Source organism: Sapajus apella, unplaced genomic scaffold (genome assembly GCF_009761245.1).
Source record: "Sapajus apella isolate SASKATOON/1434 unplaced genomic scaffold, GSC_monkey_1.0 scaffold6, whole genome shotgun sequence".
NCBI classification, from domain to species: Eukaryota; Metazoa; Chordata; class Mammalia; order Primates; family Cebidae; genus Sapajus; species Sapajus apella.
The window spans coordinates 11196157-11221608 of NW_022436946.1; the positions used below are offsets into that span (position 1 = coordinate 11196157).

The 25452-nt window shown below is 39.0% G+C and overlaps 2 protein-coding genes and 1 pseudogene across 16 annotated transcripts in view; 1 reads left to right on the forward strand and 2 right to left on the reverse strand.

Annotated features, from left to right (window-relative positions):
* Positions 1-13665, forward strand: part of REPS1 (RALBP1 associated Eps domain containing 1) — a 78381-nt gene extending 64716 nt beyond the window's left edge. For 4 of the 9 annotated variants that reach the window (XM_032274614.1, XM_032274615.1, XM_032274619.1 and 1 more), the window contains 8 exons: positions 747-819; positions 2378-2496; positions 3640-3704; positions 6453-6638; positions 7677-7772; positions 10198-10346; positions 11383-11488; positions 12816-13665. In XM_032274614.1, coding sequence (XP_032130505.1) covers positions 747-819; positions 2378-2496; positions 3640-3704; positions 6453-6638; positions 7677-7772; positions 10198-10346; positions 11383-11488; positions 12816-12884 — 863 coding nt within the window. In that variant the 3' untranslated portion in view covers positions 12885-13665. The remainder of the gene's footprint in view (positions 1-746; positions 820-2377; positions 2497-3639; positions 3705-6452; positions 6639-7676; positions 7773-10197; positions 10347-11382; positions 11489-12815) is intronic. The other 5 variants (XM_032274621.1, XM_032274622.1, XM_032274623.1 and 2 more) reach the window with 2 other exon arrangements.
* LOC116549211 lies at positions 4807-5841 on the reverse strand (annotated as a pseudogene).
* A 1588-nt stretch (positions 13666-15253) lies between the features above and the next one.
* ECT2L (epithelial cell transforming 2 like) overlaps positions 15254-25452 on the reverse strand; it is a 111123-nt gene continuing 100924 nt past the window's right edge. For 6 of the 7 annotated variants that reach the window (XM_032274626.1, XM_032274632.1, XM_032274628.1 and 3 more), the window contains 2 exons: positions 17539-17711; positions 15254-15727 (listed from right to left, as the gene is read on the reverse strand). In XM_032274626.1, the coding sequence (XP_032130517.1) occupies positions 15600-15727; positions 17539-17711 (301 nt within the window). In that variant the 3' untranslated portion in view covers positions 15254-15599. The remainder of the gene's footprint in view (positions 15728-17538; positions 17712-25452) is intronic. The other variant, XM_032274630.1, reaches the window with a different exon arrangement.

The following is a 25452-nucleotide window of genomic DNA, read 5'->3' on the forward strand; positions in this document are numbered from 1 at the left end:
GTCATCCCTCAATGTGTGTAGGGAATTGGTTCCAGGACCCCCATGGATACCAAAATCTGTGAATGCTCAACTCTCTGATATGTAGAATGGTGTAGTATTTGCATGTAGCCTATGCACATGCAAATTTAAATCATCTCTAGACTACTTATAATACCTAATACAATGTAAATAGTTGTTTTATTGGGCCAGGTTTGGTGGCTCACCCCCTATAATCCTAGCACTTTGGGAAGTCAAGGCAGGAGGATTGCTTAAATTCAGAAGTTAGAGCATAGCAAGATCTCATTTCTACCAAAAAGCAAACAAAAACACACACACACACTATATTTGAAAAAAAAAATTGTCATACTGTGTGGTTTTTTTATTTTGTGTTATTTTTATTGTTGTATTGTTACTTTATTTTCTGATACCTTCTGTCTGCGGTTGGTTGAATCCTCAGCTGTGGAATCTACAGATTTGGAGGGCCAGATTGTATATGTACCATTTTGTGACTTATTTGGAATATTTCTGCGTCATTAAGTATTATTTTTTCTAGACTATAACTTGCTTTGTCTACTTTGTAAATATGCCATGATTTATTTGATTTGTAGTTTTTACAGTTAATAACAACTGGGATGAACTATTAGCCTACTAGCCAATCTTTGACTATCTCTGGCTTGAAACAGCATATCAGTTATATTTGTTTGGAGTAGATAGAGCAAAAAGTAAAGAAATGATTATTATTAAATAGGACATATCCCATTTATCAGCAGATGGTTACAGTAGTTCAGACTCTTTTACTTCTGACCCAGAACAGATCGGGAGCAATGTAACTCGTCAAAGGTCAGTATTTCTGTCAATGAAAAGCATGTTAAAATATCTTGCTGCATTTTAATGTTTAAAACTATTTAGAACCAAGCACAAATGATTTTGTTCTCTGAAAGCTGTTAGGTTACTTTTCAATTTATGTAAAAGAAAGTAATTTTGATCCTTTCCAACTTGAATAGAAAAACAAAAAGAACCCTGATTTTCTAAGTAGTTATTTTGTAGAAGGTCTAAAAAGAGGTGATAACTTCTTGGTGATAGAAGTTTTATATAGTCCTTTTTGTACCTAAACAGTGAGAGTCTATTAAGTAATACATGTATAACCTTATGGCAAATACCAAAAGAATTCTGTATTTTAAAACACCATCCAAAAGCACAGCCCAGTCGTGGGCCATGTCCCCACCTTGAAGTTCTGTGTTACGTAATAACCTTTCAGACACAAACAAGAAAGGGGTGGGATAGAGTGGAGGATGGCAAGAGATTTGTCTCCCAGAGCTTTACCATCCTTTAAAAGCTGTGTGCAAGACAGAAGCATCTTTCTCTCCTCACATTTTGCACATGGTAAGTATCATTTTGCTATACACCTGGAGGATGTGGCGAGGATGCAGATTCTCCAAAGAGCTTAGAGTCAGAAGGCCGCTTGTCTTCCTTTCTGAGTCCTCTTGTAGTTCTTCCCGTGTTTCTCAGCATTCTCAGTAATCTTGGATTTTACTCTGCTGTTTATTCCCATATGCGAAGATCAGAGTCCTTGAGACTCTTTTCAGAATATGAAAGACTTCGGTAGCAAAGAAGTGAATCTCTAGGATGAATTGAGTTTGAGTATAGTCACCTCTAAAATGAGATGGCCTGTGCGGACATGTGCAACCTACTAAACTCCAGACCTTAATAGATTGAAAGCTAACTGTTCCTGAAAGTAGATTTTCTCTTTTTATAATTAGTTTTTCAGACTATTATTACCTTTAATTGAATGAGAAAGCATTACACTAAATATGTAGTCTGTTATGGTATCATGTTGACAACTAAGCTTCTTTTCAAAATTATGAGGCTGGGCACAGTGGCTCACACCTGTAATCCTAGCACTTACGGAGGCTAAGGTGGTCAGGTCACCTGAGGTAAGGAGTTCGAAGCTAGCTGGCCAAGATGGTGAAACTGTGTCTCTACTAAAAATACAGAAATAAGCCGGGCGTGGTGGCAGACACCTGTAATCCCAGCTACTCTGGCGGCTGAAGCAGGAGAACTGCTTGAACCCAGGAGGCGGGGGTTGCAGTGAGCTGAGATCATGCCACTGTACTCCAGCCTGGGCAACAGAGTTGAGACTGTCTCAAAAAAAAAAAAAGATTTTTTTTGAAATTTTGCATATAACTTTATTTAAAAAATTATTTGCCATATAAAATAATCAGTTGTTTAGGGTACATCATAAACAGTGCTATCTTAACTTACTGTAACACTTACATACCTACTTGAGAAAATGTCATGCTAATAAGATCCTTTGCTGCTTAGCCAAGTTTGAATGCTTACAAAGAAAGAAGCTCCAATATCAGTAGTATGACCAATTATGATGGGGTGAATTTTGCAGGTCTCATTCAGGAACATCGCCTGATACCGCTGCACCACCACCTCCCCCTCCAAGGCCACAGCCCTCTCATTCTAGATCATCATCTTTAGATATGAATCGGACCTTTGCAGTCACCACAGGTAGGGGCTAGCGAACCATAATATACATGATCATTTAATTTTAAAGTTAATCCAAGACACATACACATTTTACTTTTGTTTCTCTTAATATGTCTTTAAAAAAATATTTATCTGACTGGGTGTGGTTGCTCATGCCTTTAGTTCAGCACTTTGAGAGGCAGGCAGATCACTTGAGGTCAAGAGTTCAAGATCAGCCTGGCCAACATGGTGAAACTCCATCTCTACTAAAAATAACAAAAATTAGCCGGATGTGGTGATGCGCATCTGTGGTTCCAGCTACTCAGGAGGCTGAGGTGGGAGAAGCCTTTGAACCTGGGAGGCAGAGGTTGCAGTGAGCTGAGATTGCATCATTGCACTCCAGCCTGGGCGACAGAGTGAGACCCTGTCTCAAAAAAAAAGAAAAAATTACCTGAAGATAAATTTTGGATTAAAAAGATAGCAGACAAGAGGCAATTTTTTTTCTTAATTACTACTTAAACTGTGTTTGAATACAAATGATGAAGGTGGGAACCTGAGAGATGTCACAGGAAATTTTGAAAGAACGACGTTGTGATATCAAGAGGGGAAAACTGATAGGTCTCAATTTGACTGATGAAAAAGAGGAGTCATAACTTACCTCAGGTTTTCAATTTTTGGAGAATGTATTATTATTACATTAGTTAAAATAGAAAAGTTAGGGCAGGGATGATGAAGTTATCTTTTAGTCACTGTGAGTTTGGAGTGGTTAAGGAAAGGCTAAATAACACCACTGGCTAAGAAAGATTGATGTATTATTTGGAATTCATTTACATACAAATGGGAGAGTGAAGTGGAAAGGGAAAATTTGGAAGTTTTCATTTGATATCTGAAAGCAGTCAGAGATATCGGAAGAAAATCAAGATTGTATACTATCACTGAAACAGGCAGGAATATGCCAGGAGAACTTTATGTAATAGAGGTAAGAAGCAAAATGAGATGTGATGAAATGCTGTGGGATTTGGTCTTTAGGTTACATACAGGCTGTGTAACCAGATGGTATCTGCCTTCCAATACTTACTGGACATTCTTAGAAATCTTTATCATGTAGTCACATTCATTCAGCCTATCTTCTGTTAATGAAGTGATTATACAGTTACTAAAAAGAAGACTTTTGTATTCATGCAGGACAACAACAGACTGGAGTTGTTGCCCATCCTCCTGCAGTGCCTCCAAGACCACAGCCCTCACAGGTAATTCTCCAAGGTATTTATTACTGAATGTCCCATGATTAGTTTGTCTGCTAAGTCTTTAATTCTATTCTCAAATTATTTGGAAGGTCAGGAATGATCTGATGGCAATCCTTAATGAGCATTTAGTTCAGTGAGGCTAAATATTATTTTGAAAGATACACATTTCAAGAATGATCTCAGTTATTTTTTGAAGGAAACTTAAAAGTGAAACAAATGATAATGTCTTGACAGAGAAGGATTTAGTGGAAATGACAATGGATTGGGAGATAGGAGATATCCATTAATGTCCTGGGTCTAGCAGTGGCTCACAAAATAACTTCACTGGGCTGGGTGCAGTGGCTCACACCTGTAATTGCAGCATTTTGGGAGGCTGAGGCAGTAGGATTTCTCAAGCCCAGAAGCTGCAGACCAGCCTGGGCAACATAGTGAGACTCTGTCTCTAAAAACAACAACAAAATACTTAATTAGCTGGGCATAGTGGTGTACACCTGTAGTCCCAATTGTTTGAGAGGCTGAGATGGGAGGATCTCTTGAGCCTAGGAGGCTGCAGTAAGCTGTGATTGCACCAGTGCATTCCAGCCTGGGTGACAGACTGAGACCCAATCTCAAAACAAAACAAAATACCCCAAAATAACCTCACTGCATCTCTCTGGTTGAACAAAATACCCCAAAATAACCTCACTGCATCTATCTGGATGTGTTACTACATGAGTTAAGGAAGTATACTGACCTCTGCATCCCTTCCAGGTCAAAATTACAGTGCTGTAGTAGACCTATTTATAAAATGCTTTGGGACAGCCTTAGTGGCTAAAGTTAGGGATCACATCATATGTAAAATGAAGAAAGTGAGATTTAGCGGGGACTTGAAAGCTAAAGTGAAATTTATTGGGGAGAAGGCATTCCAAACCGAAGGTGTGACATCCACAAAGCCATGGAGGTATGTGTTAAGCCTGGTACATTCCTCAGAGGAAAACAAATTAGTTCAGCACAACAGGAGTAGATGTGTGGAGTGATGGGAAATGAAACTAGAGAGGGAGGGAGGAGGCAGAGCATCTCCCATATCATAGTAAGAAGGATAGAGTTTTTCTTTTTTCTTTTTTTCCACCTTTACCCAGAGTTCTTTTTATTGCCCGTAATGACTTAGGAACTAGTACTTATATAATCTTAAGTCCCCGAGGGGCCAGAGATCCCACCCTGCAAAATAGCAAACAGACCCAAGACTTGGAGAGAGGCAGCGAGTGCATCAGAAATGGATGGGTACATCTGATTCCCACGCTCAGGGGGCTCAGCTTAGTTAGCAGGAGACCTTCAGATTGAGAAAAAATGCAAGTCTTTTTTGGCCTCTGATATCTGGGAAGGATGGAGGGAGCATGGGAGGCACAGAAAAGGTGTGTGAATCCTGTCTGGCCTGGATGAGGCTGGAGTTGTGCTGCTGGAGAGTTCCAAGCACTGCTCAGAGTGTCAGTCCCCACTCCTGGAACAGATGTTTTAGAGCCTCTTCCAGTTGCTGGTTTGTTCCCCGAAGCCCCTTCACCACCTGCGCTGCCCAGTTGAAGTATTCCTGGGCTCGATGTTCTGACCACCCCTCGGGTGCAGCGATTCAGGTCCCTCAGATTGTGGAGTTTGCCTGCCAGCTTCATCAGTTTGGCCCTGGGGCTGCTGTGGGGCGCCTGCTCCACCTGCAGCTTTCTCTCCAGCTTGGGCAGAGTCTTGTCATCTGTTACCTCCTCCACTAGGCACCACACCTGTGTAGCTGCACCCCATCCAGGGTGGTGTCTGTGTCCTCCACCATGTCATGGAGCAGAGCTGCCTGTAACACCACAATGTCAGTGATTCCCACCTCGTGGGTCAGGATCCGAGCCACACCGATGGGGTGGTTGATGTAGGGGGTCCCCTCGGGGTCCTTCCGCCGCTGCTGCGGGGGCTTGCGAGCCGCGAAGTCGGCAACCTCTAGCAGCTGCGCCGCCTTGGAGCCCATCATGCAGATGCGGCGGGCGACTGCCAGGATAGAGTTTTTCCTGGAGGGGATGAAGAATTTTTAAAGGGAAGAGACTTCAAATTTATTTCTTTAGTATCGTTTACTTCCTTTGTCATAAAACATCTCACACTCTATTTTAATTTCTTAGGTACTTACTCTTTTATTCTGCTATGGACTGTCAGCTTTATTAGGATGTGAGTGGGCCTTACTTGTTTTGTTTACAAGTAGATATTCAGTAAACAAATTTTTAGACTGAAGATGTAGCAGCCTTGGTCTGGGAAAGGAGTGGTAGATGAATTGAAGGGAAGTGCTCTGACATGTTTGGAGAATAGTTAGAATAGTGTTTCTCCCACTTTAATAATAGCAACCTTTTTAAGAAACATAGTGAAACATTAAAAAAAAAAAATTAAGGAACAAACTATTGTGCATTAGCCCAATTAAGAAAAAAATACTTACAAGTGGAGAGTGATGGTCAGGCCAGACCCACCGTTTCCTTCAGTGTACGTTCTTTGCAATAAAGTTTTTGAAAAAATATCTTTTTATTGGAGGTTTATTATCTTCAATTTTTTTTTTTAATGTCTTAGCTTTTCACTTATGGTTCAATCATTTATTTAGAGCTAAAGGTTACTGTAATAAACCTTTCTGAACTTACAGTTAATAAAACAGGGCATCTTTATATACTAAATTTTCAAAGAGAAGAGAAGAGGAGTAGTCTGTGACACTGATAGGCTGATAAAATGTGTGTGTCTCTGTTCTGAACCATTGCACAGGCTCCTGGTCCCACTGTGCATCGCCCAGTGGATGCCGATGGCCTCATGACTCACACTAGTACCTCACCTCAGCAGATACCAGAGCAACCAAATTTTGCAGATTTCAGCCAGTTTGAAGTATTTGCTGCATCAAATGTAAATGAAGAACAAGATGATGAAGCCGAGAAACATCCAGAAGTCCTGCCGGTCAGTTTTCAAGTTTTCAAGGGCTTGGTTAATTTTCTGCAGGCAGTCTCTTCCCATACCATGCACTGTCAACCTAGCAGATATTAGAGGGGACATCAGTAAAATATTCCTTAGGTCAGTGCTTCTCACCTTTTTTATTGGCCTCCAATGTCTGCTGGTTGTAGTGTAATGCTTAGTAAGCATCAGAGTCTGGTGGGTGAGGGACTGTTACCACATGAAAAGATACCACAACCTGACCATTGCTAAAACACTGCTTTGGGAATTTCCGTCTTAATGCTAAGCATCTGACTGCATGATTTGGTGAAGATTTCCATGTGATAAGAGGCCATGGTTACCATAGCTCCACTCATTGCAACTTTTTCCCAAGGATAATTTCTCTAGACATAACTTCTATATCTAATTACAACTTTAGAACTGTCTTAGCCAAACTTCTAATTGAAGCATTTAAAATTTGTATGAGAGTAAGTTTCTTTAGTTAAGCAAAGACTACAGGATACCAAAATTTAATATTCACAGTGTTCTAGGAGATTCTATTGTCTGAGCATAAATCTGGAGTTGGAGAAACCAGAGGAATTCTGAAATCTCTGTCATATATATCATAGCCATGGAAAATTTCCTACTAGCTCCCTTTTCAAACCTACAACTTTCTGCCAGGCCCATTAGGGGACTGGGCTGCATCTAGGAGGGTTGGAGTGGGCATATAGAAGTGTGCAGAGGGTACCGGACTCACTCTCCTGGGTGGATGCCTCCCCTCTCCCAACCATGAGGACATCCCAAACTAACCACTTAGAGATTCAGTGCAGTAGCTGCATCCTCACCATGTCCTCCTCTCCCTCACACCTCTTTAACCTGCCCTCCCCTCTACCTTTCAGCAACAGAGAAAGCTCATTTAAAAAGGTTCCTTCAAGTTCCTTATTATCTCAGATTTCTTGTCAGAATATTTTTTTTTAACATTTTGCTCTGATTTGTTACATATTCTACATTTATGCATAATTATATGTTATATATAATTAATAGTGATAACATATTCATTTCTAGGTTGAAAAAGCTTCTGATCCTGCAAGTTCTCTTCGAGTTGCCAAAACAGATAGTAAAACTGAAGAAAAGACAGCTGCTACTGCTCCCGCCAATGTGGTATGCAAAATGTCTTTTATAATAATAATTTTATACATTATAGGTTATGTGAAATAATTTTAGAAATAAGGTCAACCAGAAATCATCTAACCCATTTCTCTGCCTTTACCTGTAGGATAGTCAGTCTATCTCAGAACAAAGTCTGCCTATTTAATGGAGGTGATATTCTGTAATCTTACGTTAAATATTTGTCACACGTTCTCAGAATTTAAGTGGTTATCACATTCTTCCCACTATATAAAGTAGGACTTCTTTATAGGTGAAATTCAGTTTTATTGTAGTCTTGAATATAATAGAGGAAAATTATCAACCCTCTAAGGTTATTTTTATTCTCTGTGCTCTTAACCTTTTCTTTAATGGTTTTAGGGATAATTTTTCCCCAACATTTTATTATGAAAACGTTTAAGCACACAGAAAAATTGAATCAATTTTTCATTGTATATCAGTAAATACACTACCTTATATACCATTATTATTTTATTATACTGGCTTTACTACATATCTTTCCATGCCTTCCATTCATCTGCCAATCCTTATCTGTTTTATGTATGTGTTAGCCTGTCTGCATTGCTATAAAGGAATAGGTGAGGCTGGGTAATTCATAAAGAAAAGAGGTTATGCCAAGCACAGTGGCTCACACCTGTAATCCCAGCACTTTGGGAGGCTAAGGCAGATGGATCACTTGAGCTCAGGAGTTCAAGACCAGTCTGGGCAACACGGCAAAACCCTGTCTGTACAAAAAGTAAAAAAATTACCCAGGTATGGTGGTGCATGCCTATAGTCCCAGCTACTCGGGAGGCTGAAGTTGGGGGATTGCTTGAGCCTGGGATGTGGAGGTTGAAGTGAGCTTAGATAGTGTCCTACACTTCAGCCTGGGTGACAGAGTGAGACCCTGTCTCAAAAAAAAGCAAACAGGTTTATTTTGCCTCATGGTTCCGCAGACTATACAGGAAGCATGGTGGCAACATCTGCTTCTTGTGAAGACTCAGGAAACTTAGAATCATGGCAGAAGGCAAAGTGGGAGCAAGTGTGTCACATGGCGATAGAGGGAGCAAGGAGAGGTGCCAGGCTTTTAAACAGCCAGCTCTTGTGTGAACTCAGAGTAAGAACTCATTCATTACCGTGAGAAGGGCACCAGGCCATTCACAAGAATCTTCCTCCATGACCCAAAGACCTCCCACTAGGCCCACCTCCAGCATTGGAGGTCACATTTCAACATGAGGTTTGGAGGGGACAGATAACCTAAATTATATCGTTGTACTTCAGATTGCAACTGTCAGCACATTTTCCCCTTGAGGGAATAATTTTGGTAACTTTTTTTTCCTGTTATCTAGACATTCCAGTAGGTATAAAAACAGCATGTGTTTCTAAAGTGCTTAAATTCTGCTTTCTGGACACTTTCTGTGTATTAGTCCATTTTCACACTGCAATAAGGATACCACCTGAGACTGGATAATTTATAAACAAAAGAGATTTAACTGACTCACAGGTCTGCATGGCTGGGGAGGCCTCAGGAAGTTGACAATCATGGCGGAAGGTAAAGGGGAAGCAGGTGGCAGGATAGAGAAAGAGCAAGAAAGTGCCTCACTGTAAAACCATTAGCTCTCTTGAGAACTCCCTCACTCTCATAAGAACAGCATGGAGGAAACCACCCATGACCCAGTCACCTCCTTCCAGGTCCTTCCCATGACACATGGAGATTACAATTTGAGGTGAGATTTGGGGACACAGAGCCAAACTGTATCACTATGTTGTATTACGTTAGTAGTCCTGTAAGTTTTTAAGTAAAGAACTTTATTTTTTATCAACTCACAGCAACAAATTAAAAATAGCACTTAACTAAAGATATGGTTTTTATTTAAGTAAAAACCAAGTAAATGCCAAAACACCATTTTTTATTCTGTTGGGGCAGATTCATAATCTCCAACAAAATGTCAATTCATTTTCAAAAGTTATAATTACTCTGCATATTAATAGTGATGCTTTTTTTTTTTTCTAAAAGAATTGCTTTCCATTACTTTATAATGTCAATATATTCATTAAGATGTATGTTAGTATTTTTGAGTAAGAAATCCTAACTCCGTGGTGATAACAGATATTTCTAGAGACTGCCTTTGTTTATTGTTCAACAGGATTCTGTATCATATTTATGTTAAAACTGAATGTTACAGTCTTGCATCATTATGTTACTCTAAAAAAATTTATATTGCAGGTACATTCATGATTGTGGTGTCAACTAGACACATCCTTTCCCACTGTAATTTAAGTTGGTTCTTGCCACAAATACATGGCTTTAAAGTAACTTTCGACAAGTAACTTTGATTTTCCAAGAGCAAATGGCTTAAAGAAAGCAAATGGTGTTGCAAAGTGCTAACTATGAATGTCTTCAGAAGTGCTCATTATTAATGGAATTCTTGTCTTAAAGAGCAAAGGCACAACACCTCTTGCTCCACCACCTAAACCTGTTCGAAGAAGATTAAAATCAGAAGATGAATTAAGGCCAGAAGTTGATGAACATACACAAAAGACGGGTGTCTTAGCTGCTGTTCTTGCATCACAACCTTCTATTCCCAGGTAATCAAAGCTATTCCTAGACACATTTAATTACTGGGAAGAAAAAGCGCAGCAATTAAAAATAATCTAATGGGCCGGGCATGGTGGCTCACGAGCACTTTGGGAGGCCGAGCTGGGCAGATCATTTGTGGTCAGGAGTTGGAGACCAGCCTGACTAAGATAGTGAAACCCCATCTCTACTAAAAATACAAGAAAATTAGCCAGGTGTGGTGGTGCACACCTGTAGTCCCAGCTACTTGGGAGGCTGAGGCAGGAGAATTGCTTGAACCCAGGATGCAGAGGTTGCAATGAGCCTATATCGTGCCACTGCACTATAGCCTGGGCAACAGAACAAGACTCCGTCTAGAAAATAATAATAATAATAACAATAATCAGACTGAAAGAAATTATGGTCAGACTAGTTCTTCCTTTAGTTAAGCTGAACCTTGTCATGTATGGGTAGGTATTCTTCCCATTTTTTCCCCTTGATTAAATTGAATTCCAATTCCATTTTAACACCCTGTTTCAAACCCTGTAGTAGTACATTTTTTAAACTTGAAAGTTTATAGTAAAACTGGTGTTATGGTGTTCTAGATCAGGAATCAGCAAGTTAAGTCTTAGGGGCCAAATTTGGCCTATGGCCTATTTTTGTATAACCCATGAGCTAAGAATGACTTGTTCTTTTTTGTAGAAGAGAAAAGAAAGAATAGAAGAGAAAAAATAAAAAACTAGAATACGAGACAGAAACTCTGTGGCCCACAGAGCCTGAAATATTTACTATCTGGTCTTTTACAGAAAAGGTTTGCCAATACCTGCTTTAGACTCTTCTTAAATTCAGGTGATTCTACAGAAGAATAATTTATTTAATAATTTATTTTTTGGTTTATCGCTGCAACTGAGCAAGTGAGGTTGAGCTATACTAGTAAGGAAAAAGATGCTTCTTTTAACTTTTCATGTTTAAAAATAGATCAGGGAGGAATAGAGAGGATTCCTCTCTGTTTCTAATAAGATAAGAAACGAAGGTTATGCGTTTTTTTTGCCTTCTGTGTCTTCTCAGATCTGTTGGGAAAGATAAGAAAGCTATTCAGGCATCAATTAGACGCAATAAGGAAACCAACACAGTTTTGGCCAGATTGAATAGCGAATTGCAGCAACAGTTAAAGGTAATATAGTTTCTGAATCTTTATGATGTTCCTTATCTTAGTAAAGAAACCTAAAGAGAAGAAATGTGACCTCAGATAATCTCCAAGATCATATACATGGTCCTCCGCTCTAATTTTCTAGATGCTTTGACTGTGGTTAGTTTACCTGCCCTACCCACTTCCTTTATTTTATTTTTTTATTTTTTTAAAAAGAGATCTTGCTCTGTCACCTTGCAGCCTGGGCTCAAGCTCAAACTGTCCTCCCACCTCAGCCTCCTGAGTGGCTGGGATTACAGGCGTGAGCCATTGCATCCAGGTTGTAGTTTGTCCTTTTATCAAAGACAACTCAGATTCCATTAAAGAGATTTAAACAGATCTAAAGAAGAGAGATGGCAGCAATTTCAATCATCTTGCATATGGAAAGAGAAAAGGCAAGCTTATCATCTAATACCTGAGAGGAATGTGTATATTTGCTATTAACTGTGATTTCTTTGCATCCCTAGAAATAAAATTACTCCTACTTACTCCTTCCTTATTGGGTCAAAAAAAAAAAAATTACTCCCAGAATCACTTATGGTTCCCCAACATTATTAGGTACTCATGTCTTACCAAAAAAAAAGTGGTACTCAAACCTTAATGCATATACAGGTAACCTGGGGTCATGTTAACCTGGGGTAATGTATGTTTTTCTGAACCAGGGAAAACCATTAAAATAAGTATATAGAAACTATTTTGAAAAATTCCCTTTTTATTACTTCTGAGAACAGAAAATAGGAAGTAAGGTACAAAATAGAAAGAGGTGGTTCTGGTTAAAATAAGATACTGCCACTATAATAGAGAAAACAAAAAAAGGAAAGTAAGTTAGAATTTGGTGGCTAACTAGAAAGACCATCCAAAGTCAGCATTGATTTAAAATTCTGAATGCCAAGTTACTCTTTGTGAAACTAAAGCTCAAAATGAGACCTAGGAGTCGACGTAACCAGATGTCATCATTAGGGAAAAGAAGCTATATCAACAAATTCATCTACAGTTAATTCAGGGGCAGGCTTATTGCAAAATTCAGTTGTTAATACCCATTTGTTGCAAACATTGACTTTTCTAATAACTAGACATTCTGTTACCCTGCTTTATGTAATAAAATGTTTGAAATTACCAGGATCTTACTTTAATATTAAAAACATATAAAGAATCTACCTTTCTAAAGTGAAATAAACTTTTAAAATACGAATAAGCTCTCCCTTAGTCTTCTTGACAAATTTAAATTGCTTTCTTGAAGCAGAGATGTTGTTAGATGTTCCTTCATTTTTATATATTTTGAAACATAACTTGGCCTTTGCCTCTTTTTCAGGATGTTCTTGAGGAGAGAATTTCCCTGGAAGTTCAACTGGAACAACTTCGACCATTCTCTCACCTATAAGCCAATTGCCGTTAACTGTGAACATAGTCATTTTTAAGTGAATTTGGGTTCAAAGCCAGTTTGGAGACCCAAACATTCAGCTCATTGCTTAATTCAACATTAAATTTTATGATTCTGTTTTGCCCTATATGTTCACCATTGTATTTAAGTATCTTTTATTTTTTAATTTCAACAATAAAAAGGTCAGGATGACGTTTTCTGGAGGGTATATTGTGTTTGTTGGGACACCCACCTTTTCTGTTCCATAGCATCCAGGATACATAATACTTCTATGGCTAAAACCACACACGATTTGATTTATAGAATGGGCTCATTTACATCTCAGCCACATACTCAGAAATAAATTGTCAATTTGCCCTCTTTTATGTTTAATATTTTACATAAAGCATCTGTATTCCATAAAAAATCTTTTAAAAGTTTCCCATTTAATTTTTTATTTTAAAGAATTATATTGGATAAGGCAGTTTTCACCATAAGCTAATTTACTCTCTGCAGTAATATACATTCACAAATCATGTGGTACGTTCAGGCCTCTTTTACATGTCAACTTGTGACAAATATAAACATGTTAGATTTTATATTTTCCTTGTGGAAATGTGATCAACCTCATCAGTGACTTAGAACTATTTTATGTGAGATTGAATAATTCATTAGTCATGTAAACTTATGAAATAGGTATGAATGGTGACCTTTCTTAATTATTTTTAAGTATTGTTTTAAAACTTCTGAGGATATCGATTATTCACAAAATAAAGGGGAATTCTGTAAGATTTCTAGTTTACCTTCAGCCATCTTGTCATTCTTTTGCTATATAGACAAGTTTTTCCTATTAATGAGTTTCTGGAGTATACCTTATTCAGGACAATACACTGTTTTAGATTTTGTTTAATATTATATATACATTTTGACCCATTGCTAACAGCAGATATTTCCTTTAAAATTTATTCTGTCTATAGAATCACAGATGTTAAACTACATGGATATATCTTACCAGAATCAGAAGTGTGGTTTTACACAAATAAAACAGCATAATATTTTAACTTTTGTTCATTTTTTAAATAAGCATTTAAAATTTTAAGAAATAGAGGATTTTGTATTTTCATTTCCGAAAGAAAAAATGTTTAAATACTGTAGGTTCACTATCCTGAACTCTACCGATAGACTGTATTACTATAAACAAGAATATGAAGAACAAAGGAAACTGACTAACCTTAAGCTTCCAAGATTAATGTAATTTTTATCTAGCAATATCTAGGTAAAAATATACATCAGCTAAAGTTTCCCAGTGGCTGTCAGTATGCCTTTAGTTGTTAATCAGTTTAAAGGCCCAGGAAATTACTCAATACCTATTTTGCTGTTTCTTTGTTTTAAAAGAAACATTTTTACAGCTACATTTCATTACAAGCAAGTTTTGCTGTTTCAATTTATTTTTGTTTTTTAAAAGTTGCTTTTTAAAAATAGCCTTCTAATGTAACAATGTCAGAAATACTTTTAAAGCTTCTTACTTAGAATTTAGTCTTGCAATAAATAACACTTAAAAATTATAGAAAAATTTTTAGTACTTTGTAGTGGTATATCTTTAATGCGCTCTAGAGGAGTACGTTCATATTAAGGATATGTATGACAAGTTTTTGAGTAAATTGCCATTTGTATTTCTTATCTTTTTTTTTTTTTTGGAGACAGGTTCAGTCGTCACCCAGGCTGGAGTGCAATGGTGTAATCTCAGCTCACTACAACCTCTGCCTCCTGGGTTCAAGCAATTCTCCTGCCTTCCTCAGCCTCCCAAGTAGCTGGGGCTACAGGCGTGTGCCACTATGCCTGGCTAGGTTTTGTATTTTTAGTAGAGATAGGGTTTCACCATGTTGGCCAGGCTGGTGTGGAACTCCTGACCGTAGGTGGTCCACCCAACTCAGCCTCCCAAAGTGCTGGGATTACAGGCATGAGCCACTACATCCGGCCTCTTTATCTTTTTTTTTTTATTTTTTTTTTTTTTTTTTTTTTTTTTTTTTTTTGAGACGGAATTTCACTCTTGTTGTCCAGGCTAGAGTATAATGGGGCGATCTCCGGTCTCCAGAACTTCTGCCTCCCAGGTTCAAGCAGTTCTCCTGCCTCAGCCTCCCGAGTAGCTGGGATTACAGGAATGCGCCACTATGTCCAGCTAATTTTGCATTTTTTGTAGAGACTGGGTTTCTCCGAGTTGTTCAGGATGGTCTCGAACTCCTGACCTCAGGGGATCCACCTGCCTTGGCCTCTGAAAGTGCTGGGATTACAGGTGTCAGCCACCATGCCTGGCCCTGTTACCCATATCTTAATAATTTCATGAAAATATTAAAAATGGTAAATCACCAACAAAATATTTTTCTAGACTGATCACTTAAGAAATGCTTTAATTCTGCTTTTTTCATTAGATCACAAAACAAAGCTTTACACAGTGTGCTTGCTCTGTCTTAGGTTTTGTCACATCAGATTAGTCTAAATAATATTACCCGTGAAATATAGCTACCAAAAGTAGTTCAAAATTTTGGACTCAAAGTGTTCTTATACATTCTTCATAAGTGAGCACAAATGATAAAGTTTAAAAGTTGGAAGGATCCTGTGGGTCATCTTGGTCCGTGACAGTTACTCTGCTTCTTACTGGATATTTTGGAACAGAAAATACATGTTGTCTGTCTTTGCTGGGGAGAATTGGTACCCTTGATGCTTTCAAGTTCAGTCTCACTTCTCCATCCTACTTTTGATTGCATTTTGAAGTACTGACAGCCATAGGAACTTATCATCCTCTGCTTCTGTAGCACAAATCCATTTATATTTTGGACCTTGAAGAATAAATGCATTCTTGACATCTGTAAAAGCATTTGAGGTATACTAATTAATCTTTGCAGGTAACAATCAAAATGAGAAAAATTTTTTGTTTTTATACTTTTTTTTTTTTTTTTTAAGGTGGGGTTTCACCGTGATGGTCATTCTGGCCTTGAACTCCTGACCTCAGGTGATCCACCCACCTCGGCCTCCCAAAGTGCTAGGATTACAGGCGTGAGCCACCGCGCCCGGCCGAGAAAAAATTTTAATAATCACCGTCTTTAAGAATTTTTTAAAACCTAAAAAGAAATACATATCCAGTGTAGAATATAACTTCCTAAAATTACTGAATAATTCAAATACAATGTAAAATAATGTCTTTATCTTACAGTTATTGTAATAGCAATTATTTTAAAAACTAAAGGATAGATGATACGATGATAGAATATTGTTTAATTACTTGTCTCAACTACTCCAGAAAGAACTGAAATCAGTAACAGTCTTTACTGATAGTTATTATAAATCAAGATGCTAAGAGCTAGACTAGACGACCTCAGTATGAGAGCCAGTGACAGAATCAAGCTGAATACCTAGTTGAATGCCCACTATCTATTAGATTACATAACACTATTTTGACATAGCTCATAGCCGATTGTCATGGTGGGACGGGTACTGAAGGAGACATGTTTCGTACACTAACCATACCCAATGATTATAGGTAACTAAGCCTTTTTAACCTGAGTTTGTATTCTAGGTGATGATTTTTTCTCAGGTTCAGATTTAGAATGGGGCTGAAGCCATTGGGAAATAGCCCTTTCATTTAGTTTGGTACTTCTCTAAGGTCTTGGGTTCCAGCTTTAACCTTAAGACATGAGAAAGAGATGTTACATTCAGATTGTCTTGCCTAAGAAATATAGGGCTAAGATATAGAAACTTTTAAACTTGGGAAGTAAAGTATAGGAAAATAACTATAAATATGTACAATAGGCTTTAAGTAGAAAATCGTTTTCATGACAAATGATATTTCTATTGGAATTACTGTGAGTGAAATGTTTAATTTACCAAGCATCCTTTGCATATCTGTTGATTCGTTTATTTAACAACTCCCAGGTTAGATGCAAACTTAAGGAAAAAAAGGAATGTGTCAAATATGTAATAATCACTTAATCCTAGTAGAATGGGAAAGTAATAAAAATTTAAAATATGCTTTAAGACTGTAGCATCTTCAGACAGTATAGAATAGTGGTTAAGAGCTCCAGATCTTCAAAGAACTCACAGTCATGAGCCTTCCTTCCCTTTGTGATTTTTGAAAGCTGTTTTCCTGCTGGGGCGCGGGGGCTCACTCCTATAATCCCAGCACTTTGGGAGGCTGAGACAGACAGATCACCTGAGGTTGGGAGTTCGATACCAGCCTGACCAACATGGAAAAACCCCATCTCTACTAAAAATACAAAATTAAGTGGGCATGGTGGCGCATGCCTGTAATCCCAGCTACTCAGGAGGCTGAGGCAGGAGAATCACTTTAACCCTGGAGATGAAGGTTGCAGTGAACCAAGATTGTGCCATTGCATTCCAGCCTAAGCAACAAGAACAAAACCCTATTTCCAAAAAAAAAAAAAAAAAAGGTGGGGGGGCTGTTTTCCTAAGGTGCAAGTCTGAATGCCAGAAGCCCTGTCTTTAACCATTTCAGAGGTAGATGAAAATTTACATTGCTTAATGCAATTCTAATATTGGGGGAATTATTTGCATCCTGGTAAATTATAATTCCAGTTCTTTTTCTACTTTTCTATTAATGAGCTTTACATTATGTAGCTTTTTGAAGGTATCTGTCTCTTGGAAGGAAAAGAATACATACACTTGGAATCTGGAATATTTTCTATGAGTAACCTATGAAGGGCCACTGATGCAATGAACTGGTAGGTTGTTTTTGAAGTCCTCTCAAATGGAGTATGAGATGTGCCCCGACTAGAAATGAGCAGTGCATCATTGAAGAGAAAAAGGCTGAGATCGCGGATGTGTTCATAGAGCCTGTGTTAAAATGGAGAAGGTGCAGTTTTAATATATACATAGGTGCTTTGTTACATAGTTAATCATCTTGAAATTGATGGTCAAGGCTTTTACCTCACTACTGACATTTTGAATGGCTGGTTAAAGTTCTCAGTATAGTATTCCTTCTGATGTGATTCGCCCCTCCTGTGTCTCTGAGGTCAGTACTATGGGCCATCAGGGCTCCTGGTGGAGTACTTTGAGTTTGTCCATGGAACAAGTATTTCATAATCCATGTGGGAAAAGTGAACACTGACTTTCCCTTCTTTATGAAATGATTTACTTTATATCTGTGCTCTTAAATTTTTTTTTTTTTTTTTTTTTAAGATGGGGTTTCTCCATGATGGCCAGGCTGGTCTTGAACTCCTGAACTCAGGTGATCCACCCACCTTGGCCTCCCAAAGCGCTAGGATTACAGGCGTGAGCCACCGATGTGCTGTTAAATTTTTGTCAGTGTTAGTATTTTGAAGTATTTGGGCAATCTGAAGAAATTAAGTATTTGTTTTGTTCCCCCCCACCTTTTTTTTTTTTTAATAGCCAGAGTCTCACTCTTGTCACCCAAGCTGGACTGCAGTGGTGCGATCTTAGCTCACTGCATCCGCCTCCCTCAAGCAATTCTGCCTCAGCCTCCTGAGTAGCTGGGATTACAGGCACATACCACCACACCCGGCTGATTTTTGTATTTTTAGTAGAGATGAGGTTTCACCATGTTGGCCAGGCTGGTCTCAAACTCTGGACCTTTTTGTTTCACCTTTAAGGATAACAAGACTGGGCGCAGTGGCTCACTGTAATTCCAGCACTTTGGGAGGCTGAGGCAGGCGGATTTCAAGGTCAGGAGTTCTGAGACTAGCCTGGCCAACATAGTGAAACCCCATCTCTACTAAAAATACAAAAATTAGCCAGGCGTGCTGGTGCATAACTGTAATCCCAGCTACTTGGGAGGCTGAGGCAAGAGAATCACTTGAAACGGGAGGCAGAGGTTGCAGTGAGTTGAGACCGCACCACTACACTCCAGCCTGGGCGACAGATTGAGACTCCATGCCCCACCCTGCAGAAAAAGGGATAACAAGTTGAAGTAGAGAGAGAAAGATAAGAACCGATGGGGCATTTAGATACTATGTAGGAGTAAATATAAAAATTTTTACTTTTGATTAAAAAGTAACTAGTAGATAACCCAATACAGTTCATCAGTTTGAAAGGTAAAAATTAAACAGTTCTTTGTTTTCACTGAAGTTGCTACCATGGTCAACTGTAGGCCTTATTTATCAAGGGGCAAAATTTGGTTTCCTCAACCTCCCATCTGTTATCCTCTTTGCTTTTCTGTCATTGGAGCCTGATTGCTGTATTTAGCAGGGCTCACTGTACTCTAGTATGGGTTATCTGTCCTGTAGGAGTGTTCCTCTTAGCTCTTCCCAAAGGAATCTACAGTCTGTTAGCAGAATGTGCATTGGAGAAAATGTTCCTAGGCTTCTCAAGGATACTAGACTTTGATCCAGAATTGATTCATTTTAGGGACCCCAAATGCCACTGTGATCCACCAGGCTAGGTGATAAAACAGTTTTGACTCAGGTCAACTCGCAGTGGACCTGATGGCCTGCTATTATCCATGAACTGAAACTTTTTTTTTTTTAGACAGCTTCACTCATTGCCCAAGCTGGAGTGGGGTGCTTTTCACATTTACTGATATCTTGCAAGGAATATTGTGCTAGATCAAGTCAGTAGGTTCTTCTGAGAATAAAGGAGTGAATAGAACTAAGGATGAGAAAGAGAGGAAGCAAGAAAGGCAGGAGGTATGTGATGGGTAGTATATGGTGGGTGGCCATTTTGAATAGGCAAAAGAATTCTACCATGATCTTGCTTTTTTGGGGGAAGGGGGAGCAAAATATATGTGTGTATATATATATATTTTATTTTATTTTATTTTTTACCTCACCCATAATAATTATTTCTCCTATCATAAAAGTTTAGAAAACTGGGCCGGGCATGGTGGCTCATGCCTGTAATCCCAGCACTTTGGGAGGCCGAGGTGGGTAGATCACAAGGTCAGGAGATCAAGAACATCTTGGCCAACATGGTGAAACCCTGTCTCTACTAAAAATACAAAAATTAGGTTGGGGACACATGCCTGTAGTCCCAGCTATTCTGGAGGCTGAGGCCGGAGAATTGCTTGAACCTGGGAGGCGGAGGTTACAGTGAGCTGAGATTGCACCACTGCACTCCAGCCTGGGCGAAAAGAGCGAAACTATCTCCAAAAAAAAAAAAAAAAGTTTAGATAACTTTAAATCTGTAATAGAACTTTTCTGTATCCGAATTATCAGGGAATATGCCAACAGAGTGGTTTGGAAAAGTAGCATTTAAAAAGGTACTTGCTTTGGTAAATTGATGTTCAGTTTTTTCCTTTGGAAGGGACAACACTGATATTAGAGGTAAATGACAGAGAATTCCAGTTTTGTGACCCACTTGGACCTGGTAGATGGTTGGCCCAGGAAAGGATGGAGCAGCCACACTAACTGGAGCTTAGAATTGAGCCTTTTTAAATCTGAGGACATGAGTAAGGGAAAGAAACACACAAAGAGGTTGTTATTTCAGTCTGAGAGGGCTATTTTATATATGATTTTTATGTGGAAAAAAACTTTTCAAAAGCCATTTACTAAATTAAGCCCCTCAAGATCTCCAACCATTTTTATCCACAGACAAAACACCAGAAACTCTAAAAATTTAGCAGTTCCTCTAGATAGGCAAAAGCAAATACAGTCATCCTTTGATATCCATGGGGAATGTGTTCCAGGACCTCTTGAAAATACCAAAATCTGAGGGTGCTTGGTATTTGCATATAACCTGCATATTGTCTCTAGACTTATGGTGTCTAATACTACCTAAATACTTATACTATATTGGGGTTTCGGTTTTTTAATTGTATTTGTTTATTTTTAATGTTTTCCATCCTCAGTTGAACCCATCGGTGCGGAGCCTGCAGATATGGCTGTAATTTCACCTTTAGCATTGACATAATGGAGCAGCTGAAGTGGCCCCTACTAGTGTTTCAGAAATCTGCCTCTGCTCACACTCAGAACCAACTCCAGTGGTGGGTTTTCTTCTGAACTTGAATAGAGCTTCTTTGCCTATTTACAAATAGGTTCAGTGATTCCACAAAATGGAACACAGCTACTATAATGTAAATTCTTAACTCCATTCTAGAAGTGTTTTGTTATTGTTATTAAACTACTGTATTAGCCAGCCCAAGAGACACAGAAAGGCAGGAAGTACCCAATTTATATAAATATATAAAACTTTAAAAGAAAGTTTTAGGCTGGGCATGGTGGCTCACACCTGTAATTCCAGCATTTTGGGAGGCCAAGGCGGGCAGATCATGAGGTCAGGAGTTCGAGACTAGTCTGGCCAAAATGGTGAAACTCCATCTCTATTAAAAATACAAAACTGAGCCGGGTGTGGTGGCACGTGCCTGTAGTCCCAGCTACTTGGGAGGCTTAGGCAGGAGAATCACTTGAACCCAGGAGGTGGAGGTTGCAGTGAGTGGAGATCACACCATTGCACTCCAGCCTAGGCAACAAGAGTGAAACTCTGTCTCAAAAAAAAATATTACAGTACGTGGACAACAGCAGGTCATCAGCTCCACTGTGAGTTGACCTGAGTCAAAACTGTTTTATCACCTAGCCTGGTGGATCACAGTGGCATTTGGGGTCCCCAAAATATGTCAATTCTGGACCAAAATCTAGTATCCCTGAGAAACCTGGGTACATGTTCTCTAATGCTAAATCACTGTAGATCCCTTTGGGGAGAGCTAAGAGGAAAGTTTACAGTGTGTCTTTTTAGCAGTATAATAGGGTATTTCCCCAAGGAAAATTAGTCTGGGAAGTTGATGGCTCTATTTGATGATCAAGGCCAGGCCTATATTTACCAATCCTGAAGGCACCACTTTCATACCTTTGGCAAGACTCCACTGGAAGAAAAAAAGCATGCTTAAAAGTCAGCAAGTTTTGGCCACGTGCAGTGTCTCACTCCTGTAATCCCAGCACTTTGGGAGACCGAGTTGGAAGTATCATCTTGGCCCAGGAGTTCAAGACCAGCCTGGACAGCATGGCAAGACCCCATTTCATTAAGAAAAAAAATTATCAGTTTAAAATCACAGACATAAAAATCAGTGTTTATGAAAAAACAATAATACAGAAGTTCCAAGATACATAATATATTATAAAAAGCTTAAAATGCTTGAAATAATGGCCCATGTCCCCAGAGGAACAAATTGCCCTCTGAATTTCCCAGCTCTTAACATGATTGTATGACTTCATCTCTATTTTAAATTTTTTTCATTTAGAATGCAAACACTCGTCCTTTCTGTGTCATAGTTCTTGTTTGTTATTTGTGGCCAGGTGCAATGGCTCATGCATGGCCAAGATGGGTGGAAGCCAGGAGTTTGAGATGAGCCTGGCCAACATGGTGAAATACCATCTTTACTAAAAATACAAAAAAGTTAGCTGGGCGTGGTGGCACATCCCTGTACTGCCAGCTATTTTGTAATGCTGAGGCACAAGAATCGCTTGAACCTGGGAGGCAGAGGTTGTAGTGAGCCGAGATCGCACCACTGCACTCCAGCTGGGTGACAGAGCAAGACTCTGTTTCAGAAAAAGAAAAGATACTTGTTTAGTAACTGTTAACTATGTTAGTGAGATTATTATGAGGAAGGCTTGGTTCACTTTTCTACCTTCTGGTCTAATCACAAGAAACACCACTGCCTGTGCACTGAGATACTTGGTTCTAAATTCCAGACCAGCACTTATTCTGACTTTAGGCAACTTACGTAAGCCAGATTCTCCACCCATAACGTGGTTCCTGTCCTAACTGCCTTATCAGGTAATTGTAATTAAATTTATCAAATGAGAGAAGTTAACATATATGGTAAAGAGTAAAGCCTTATATAAGTTGGTACTGTATGTATAAATACAAGCAGAGTATGTTTAAGTAAAAATTCCTGGTAGAAATCATGGGGATGGCATTCCTTGGGTTTTATGTGATTTTCTAAAATGACAGAAAACGAGGTTGCAGGCTAAGTATTGTGTGATAGCTTTTGGAATATGAGCCTGTTTGCATTTACCTAATTTCAAAAAAAATTTTTTTCACCCCATAGATATAGGTCTTACTATGTTGCCTAGGTTGGTCTAGAACTCCTGACCTCAAGTGGGCCTCCCACCTCGGCCTCCCACCTCAGCCTCCCGAAGTGCTGGGATTACAGGAACAAGCCACCACACCCAGCCAATTAATTTGAAATTATATTTAAATTTATTAGCAAATAATATAAATGTAATCACTGAGACAGTGTTGTTGACCTAAAGGAAGAAGCTGAGGCAAAATCAATATAAGGAGAGTTTAGTTGGGCCAAGCCTGGGGACTGCAACCCTGGAGCATAAATTTCAGTTACCGTGAATATAACCTCCAATAAGTAGCATTTACAAGTGGATTTTTAAAGAAGAGGCAGTTCCGGAGTTTATCAAGATTTTACACTAAAATAGCACAAGCTGTTGATTGACTATAATTGTTCTTTGTCCACAAATTCCAGGAATGTGAAGATAATGGATGAGGCAGCCTAGGAACAGTTGCCCCCAGGCAGGCATGACTGGGAGGTGTGACTGAAGTCCTGTACTCTTGTCTCTCTGGGCCTCTCATAGCTCAGAGCAGCGCCTACTTAAAATATAAAGGTACCTCATAATCAGAGTGTAAAATAATTTTGGGTTATCCTAAATCTTCAAAGTACTCTCATTTTTTGTCCAAATAATGAAGACAGAAGTCTAATTTCTAATAACTAGACCTCCAGCTTCCAGTCCACATGTAAAGAGCTTAGAAGTTGTAGGCTGGGTGCTATGGCTCACACTTGTAATCCCAGCACTTTGGGATGCCTAGGCGAGTGGATCACGAGGTCAAGAGATCAAGACCATCCTGGCCAACATGGTGAAACCCTGTCTTTACTAAAAAGACAAAAATTAGCTGGGTGTGGTGGTGGGCACCTGTAGTGCCAGGTACTCAGGAGGTTGAAGCAGGAGAATCGCTTGAACCCTGGAGGCAGAAGTTGCAGCGATTCGAGATTGTGCCACTGTACTCCAGCCTGGTGACAGAGCAAGACTTTGCCTCAGAAAAACAAAAAATAAATAAAAATGAAAAAACACACACAAAAAACTTGGAAGTTGTCAGTCCTGTCCTCACAACAACAACTAAAAGGAGCTAAAGAACTCAGAATCCATCACAGAATTGAAGTGGCAGGGTAAACTGTCATCCCAAAAGCTGGAATGATAGGCTGCTACAAAGAATCAAAGCTTATCAGAAACAGGAATTGCCTGCATGGAGTAGGGATACTTTAAGGGTATTGGATTAGTTGCTAGAGATAGAATGTGGACTAGCTTTAGAATTTAATACCTTTGGGCTTGCACCCTGGTATGAGTTTTGCCTCTAGGAGCCCACTAGATTCTTGCAATGAAGACCTGATTTATATATATAAATATATATATAAATAAATATATATATATATATATCTCCTTATTCTGGCCAGGCATGGTGGCTCACACCTGTAATCCCAGCACTTTGGGAGGCCAAGGCAGGTGGATTATTTGAGGTCAGCAGTTCGAGATCAGCCTGGCCAACATGGTGAAACCCATCTCTACTGAAATTTTAAAAATTAGCCGGCGTAGTGGTGTGTGCCTGTAATCCCAGCTACCCAAAAGCCTGAGGCAGGAGAATTGCTGGAACCCAGGAGGCGGAGGCTGCAGTGAGCTGAGATCACAGTACTACACTCCAGCCTGGGTGACAGAGGCTCCTTCCAAAAAAAATTATCAGGGGTGCTAAGAAGCAAAATACACAGACTGAAGAGACAGGGCAAGCATCAAAACCAGACTCAGATATAGTAGAGGTTTCGGAATTATTCAGACCAGAAACTTAAGGGCTTTAATGGAAAAAGTGGACAACATACAAGAACAGATAGGTAATGTAAGAATAGAGACCAAAACTCTTAAGAAAGAAAAGATAATACCAGAAATAAATATAACAGAAATGAATGCCTTTGGTAGGCTCATTAATATACTGGACACAGCTGAGGAAAGAATCAGTGCGCTTGAAGATATGTCAGTAGAAACTTCCCAAGCTGAAAATCAGAGAGAAAAAATACCAGGGACAAAGTAGGGGTAACGGGCAGGGACGACCAGGGAAAGGAACAGAATATCTAAATAGGGACAGTTACAAAAGGCAAATCATATGCATAATGGGAATACCAGATGAAGAAGAAAGAGAAGAAATATTTGGAGTAATAATGGCGGGAGATTTTACAAAATAATTGACAGGAAACCATAGGTCCAGGAAACTCAAAGAACACTAAGCAGGATAAATACTTCCCCCCACCCCCAAAAAGAAAAAAACTATACCTAGGCATAATACATTCAGATGTAGAAAATAAAAGACAAAGAGAAAATCTTTGTCATTTCAGATAATAAAAAAACAAAAACCCACCTTACAACAAAAAGTCATACTCTATAAAATAAACAGGCTTATTCTGAGCCAAATATGAGTGACCAGGGCCTGAGTCACAGTCTCAAGAAGTCCTGAGAAAATGTGCCCAAGGTGGTTGGGTTACAGCTTGATTTTATACATTTTAGGGAGACAGAAGTTATAGGCAAACATCAATTAATACCTGTAAGGTATACATTCATTCGTTCCAGAAAGA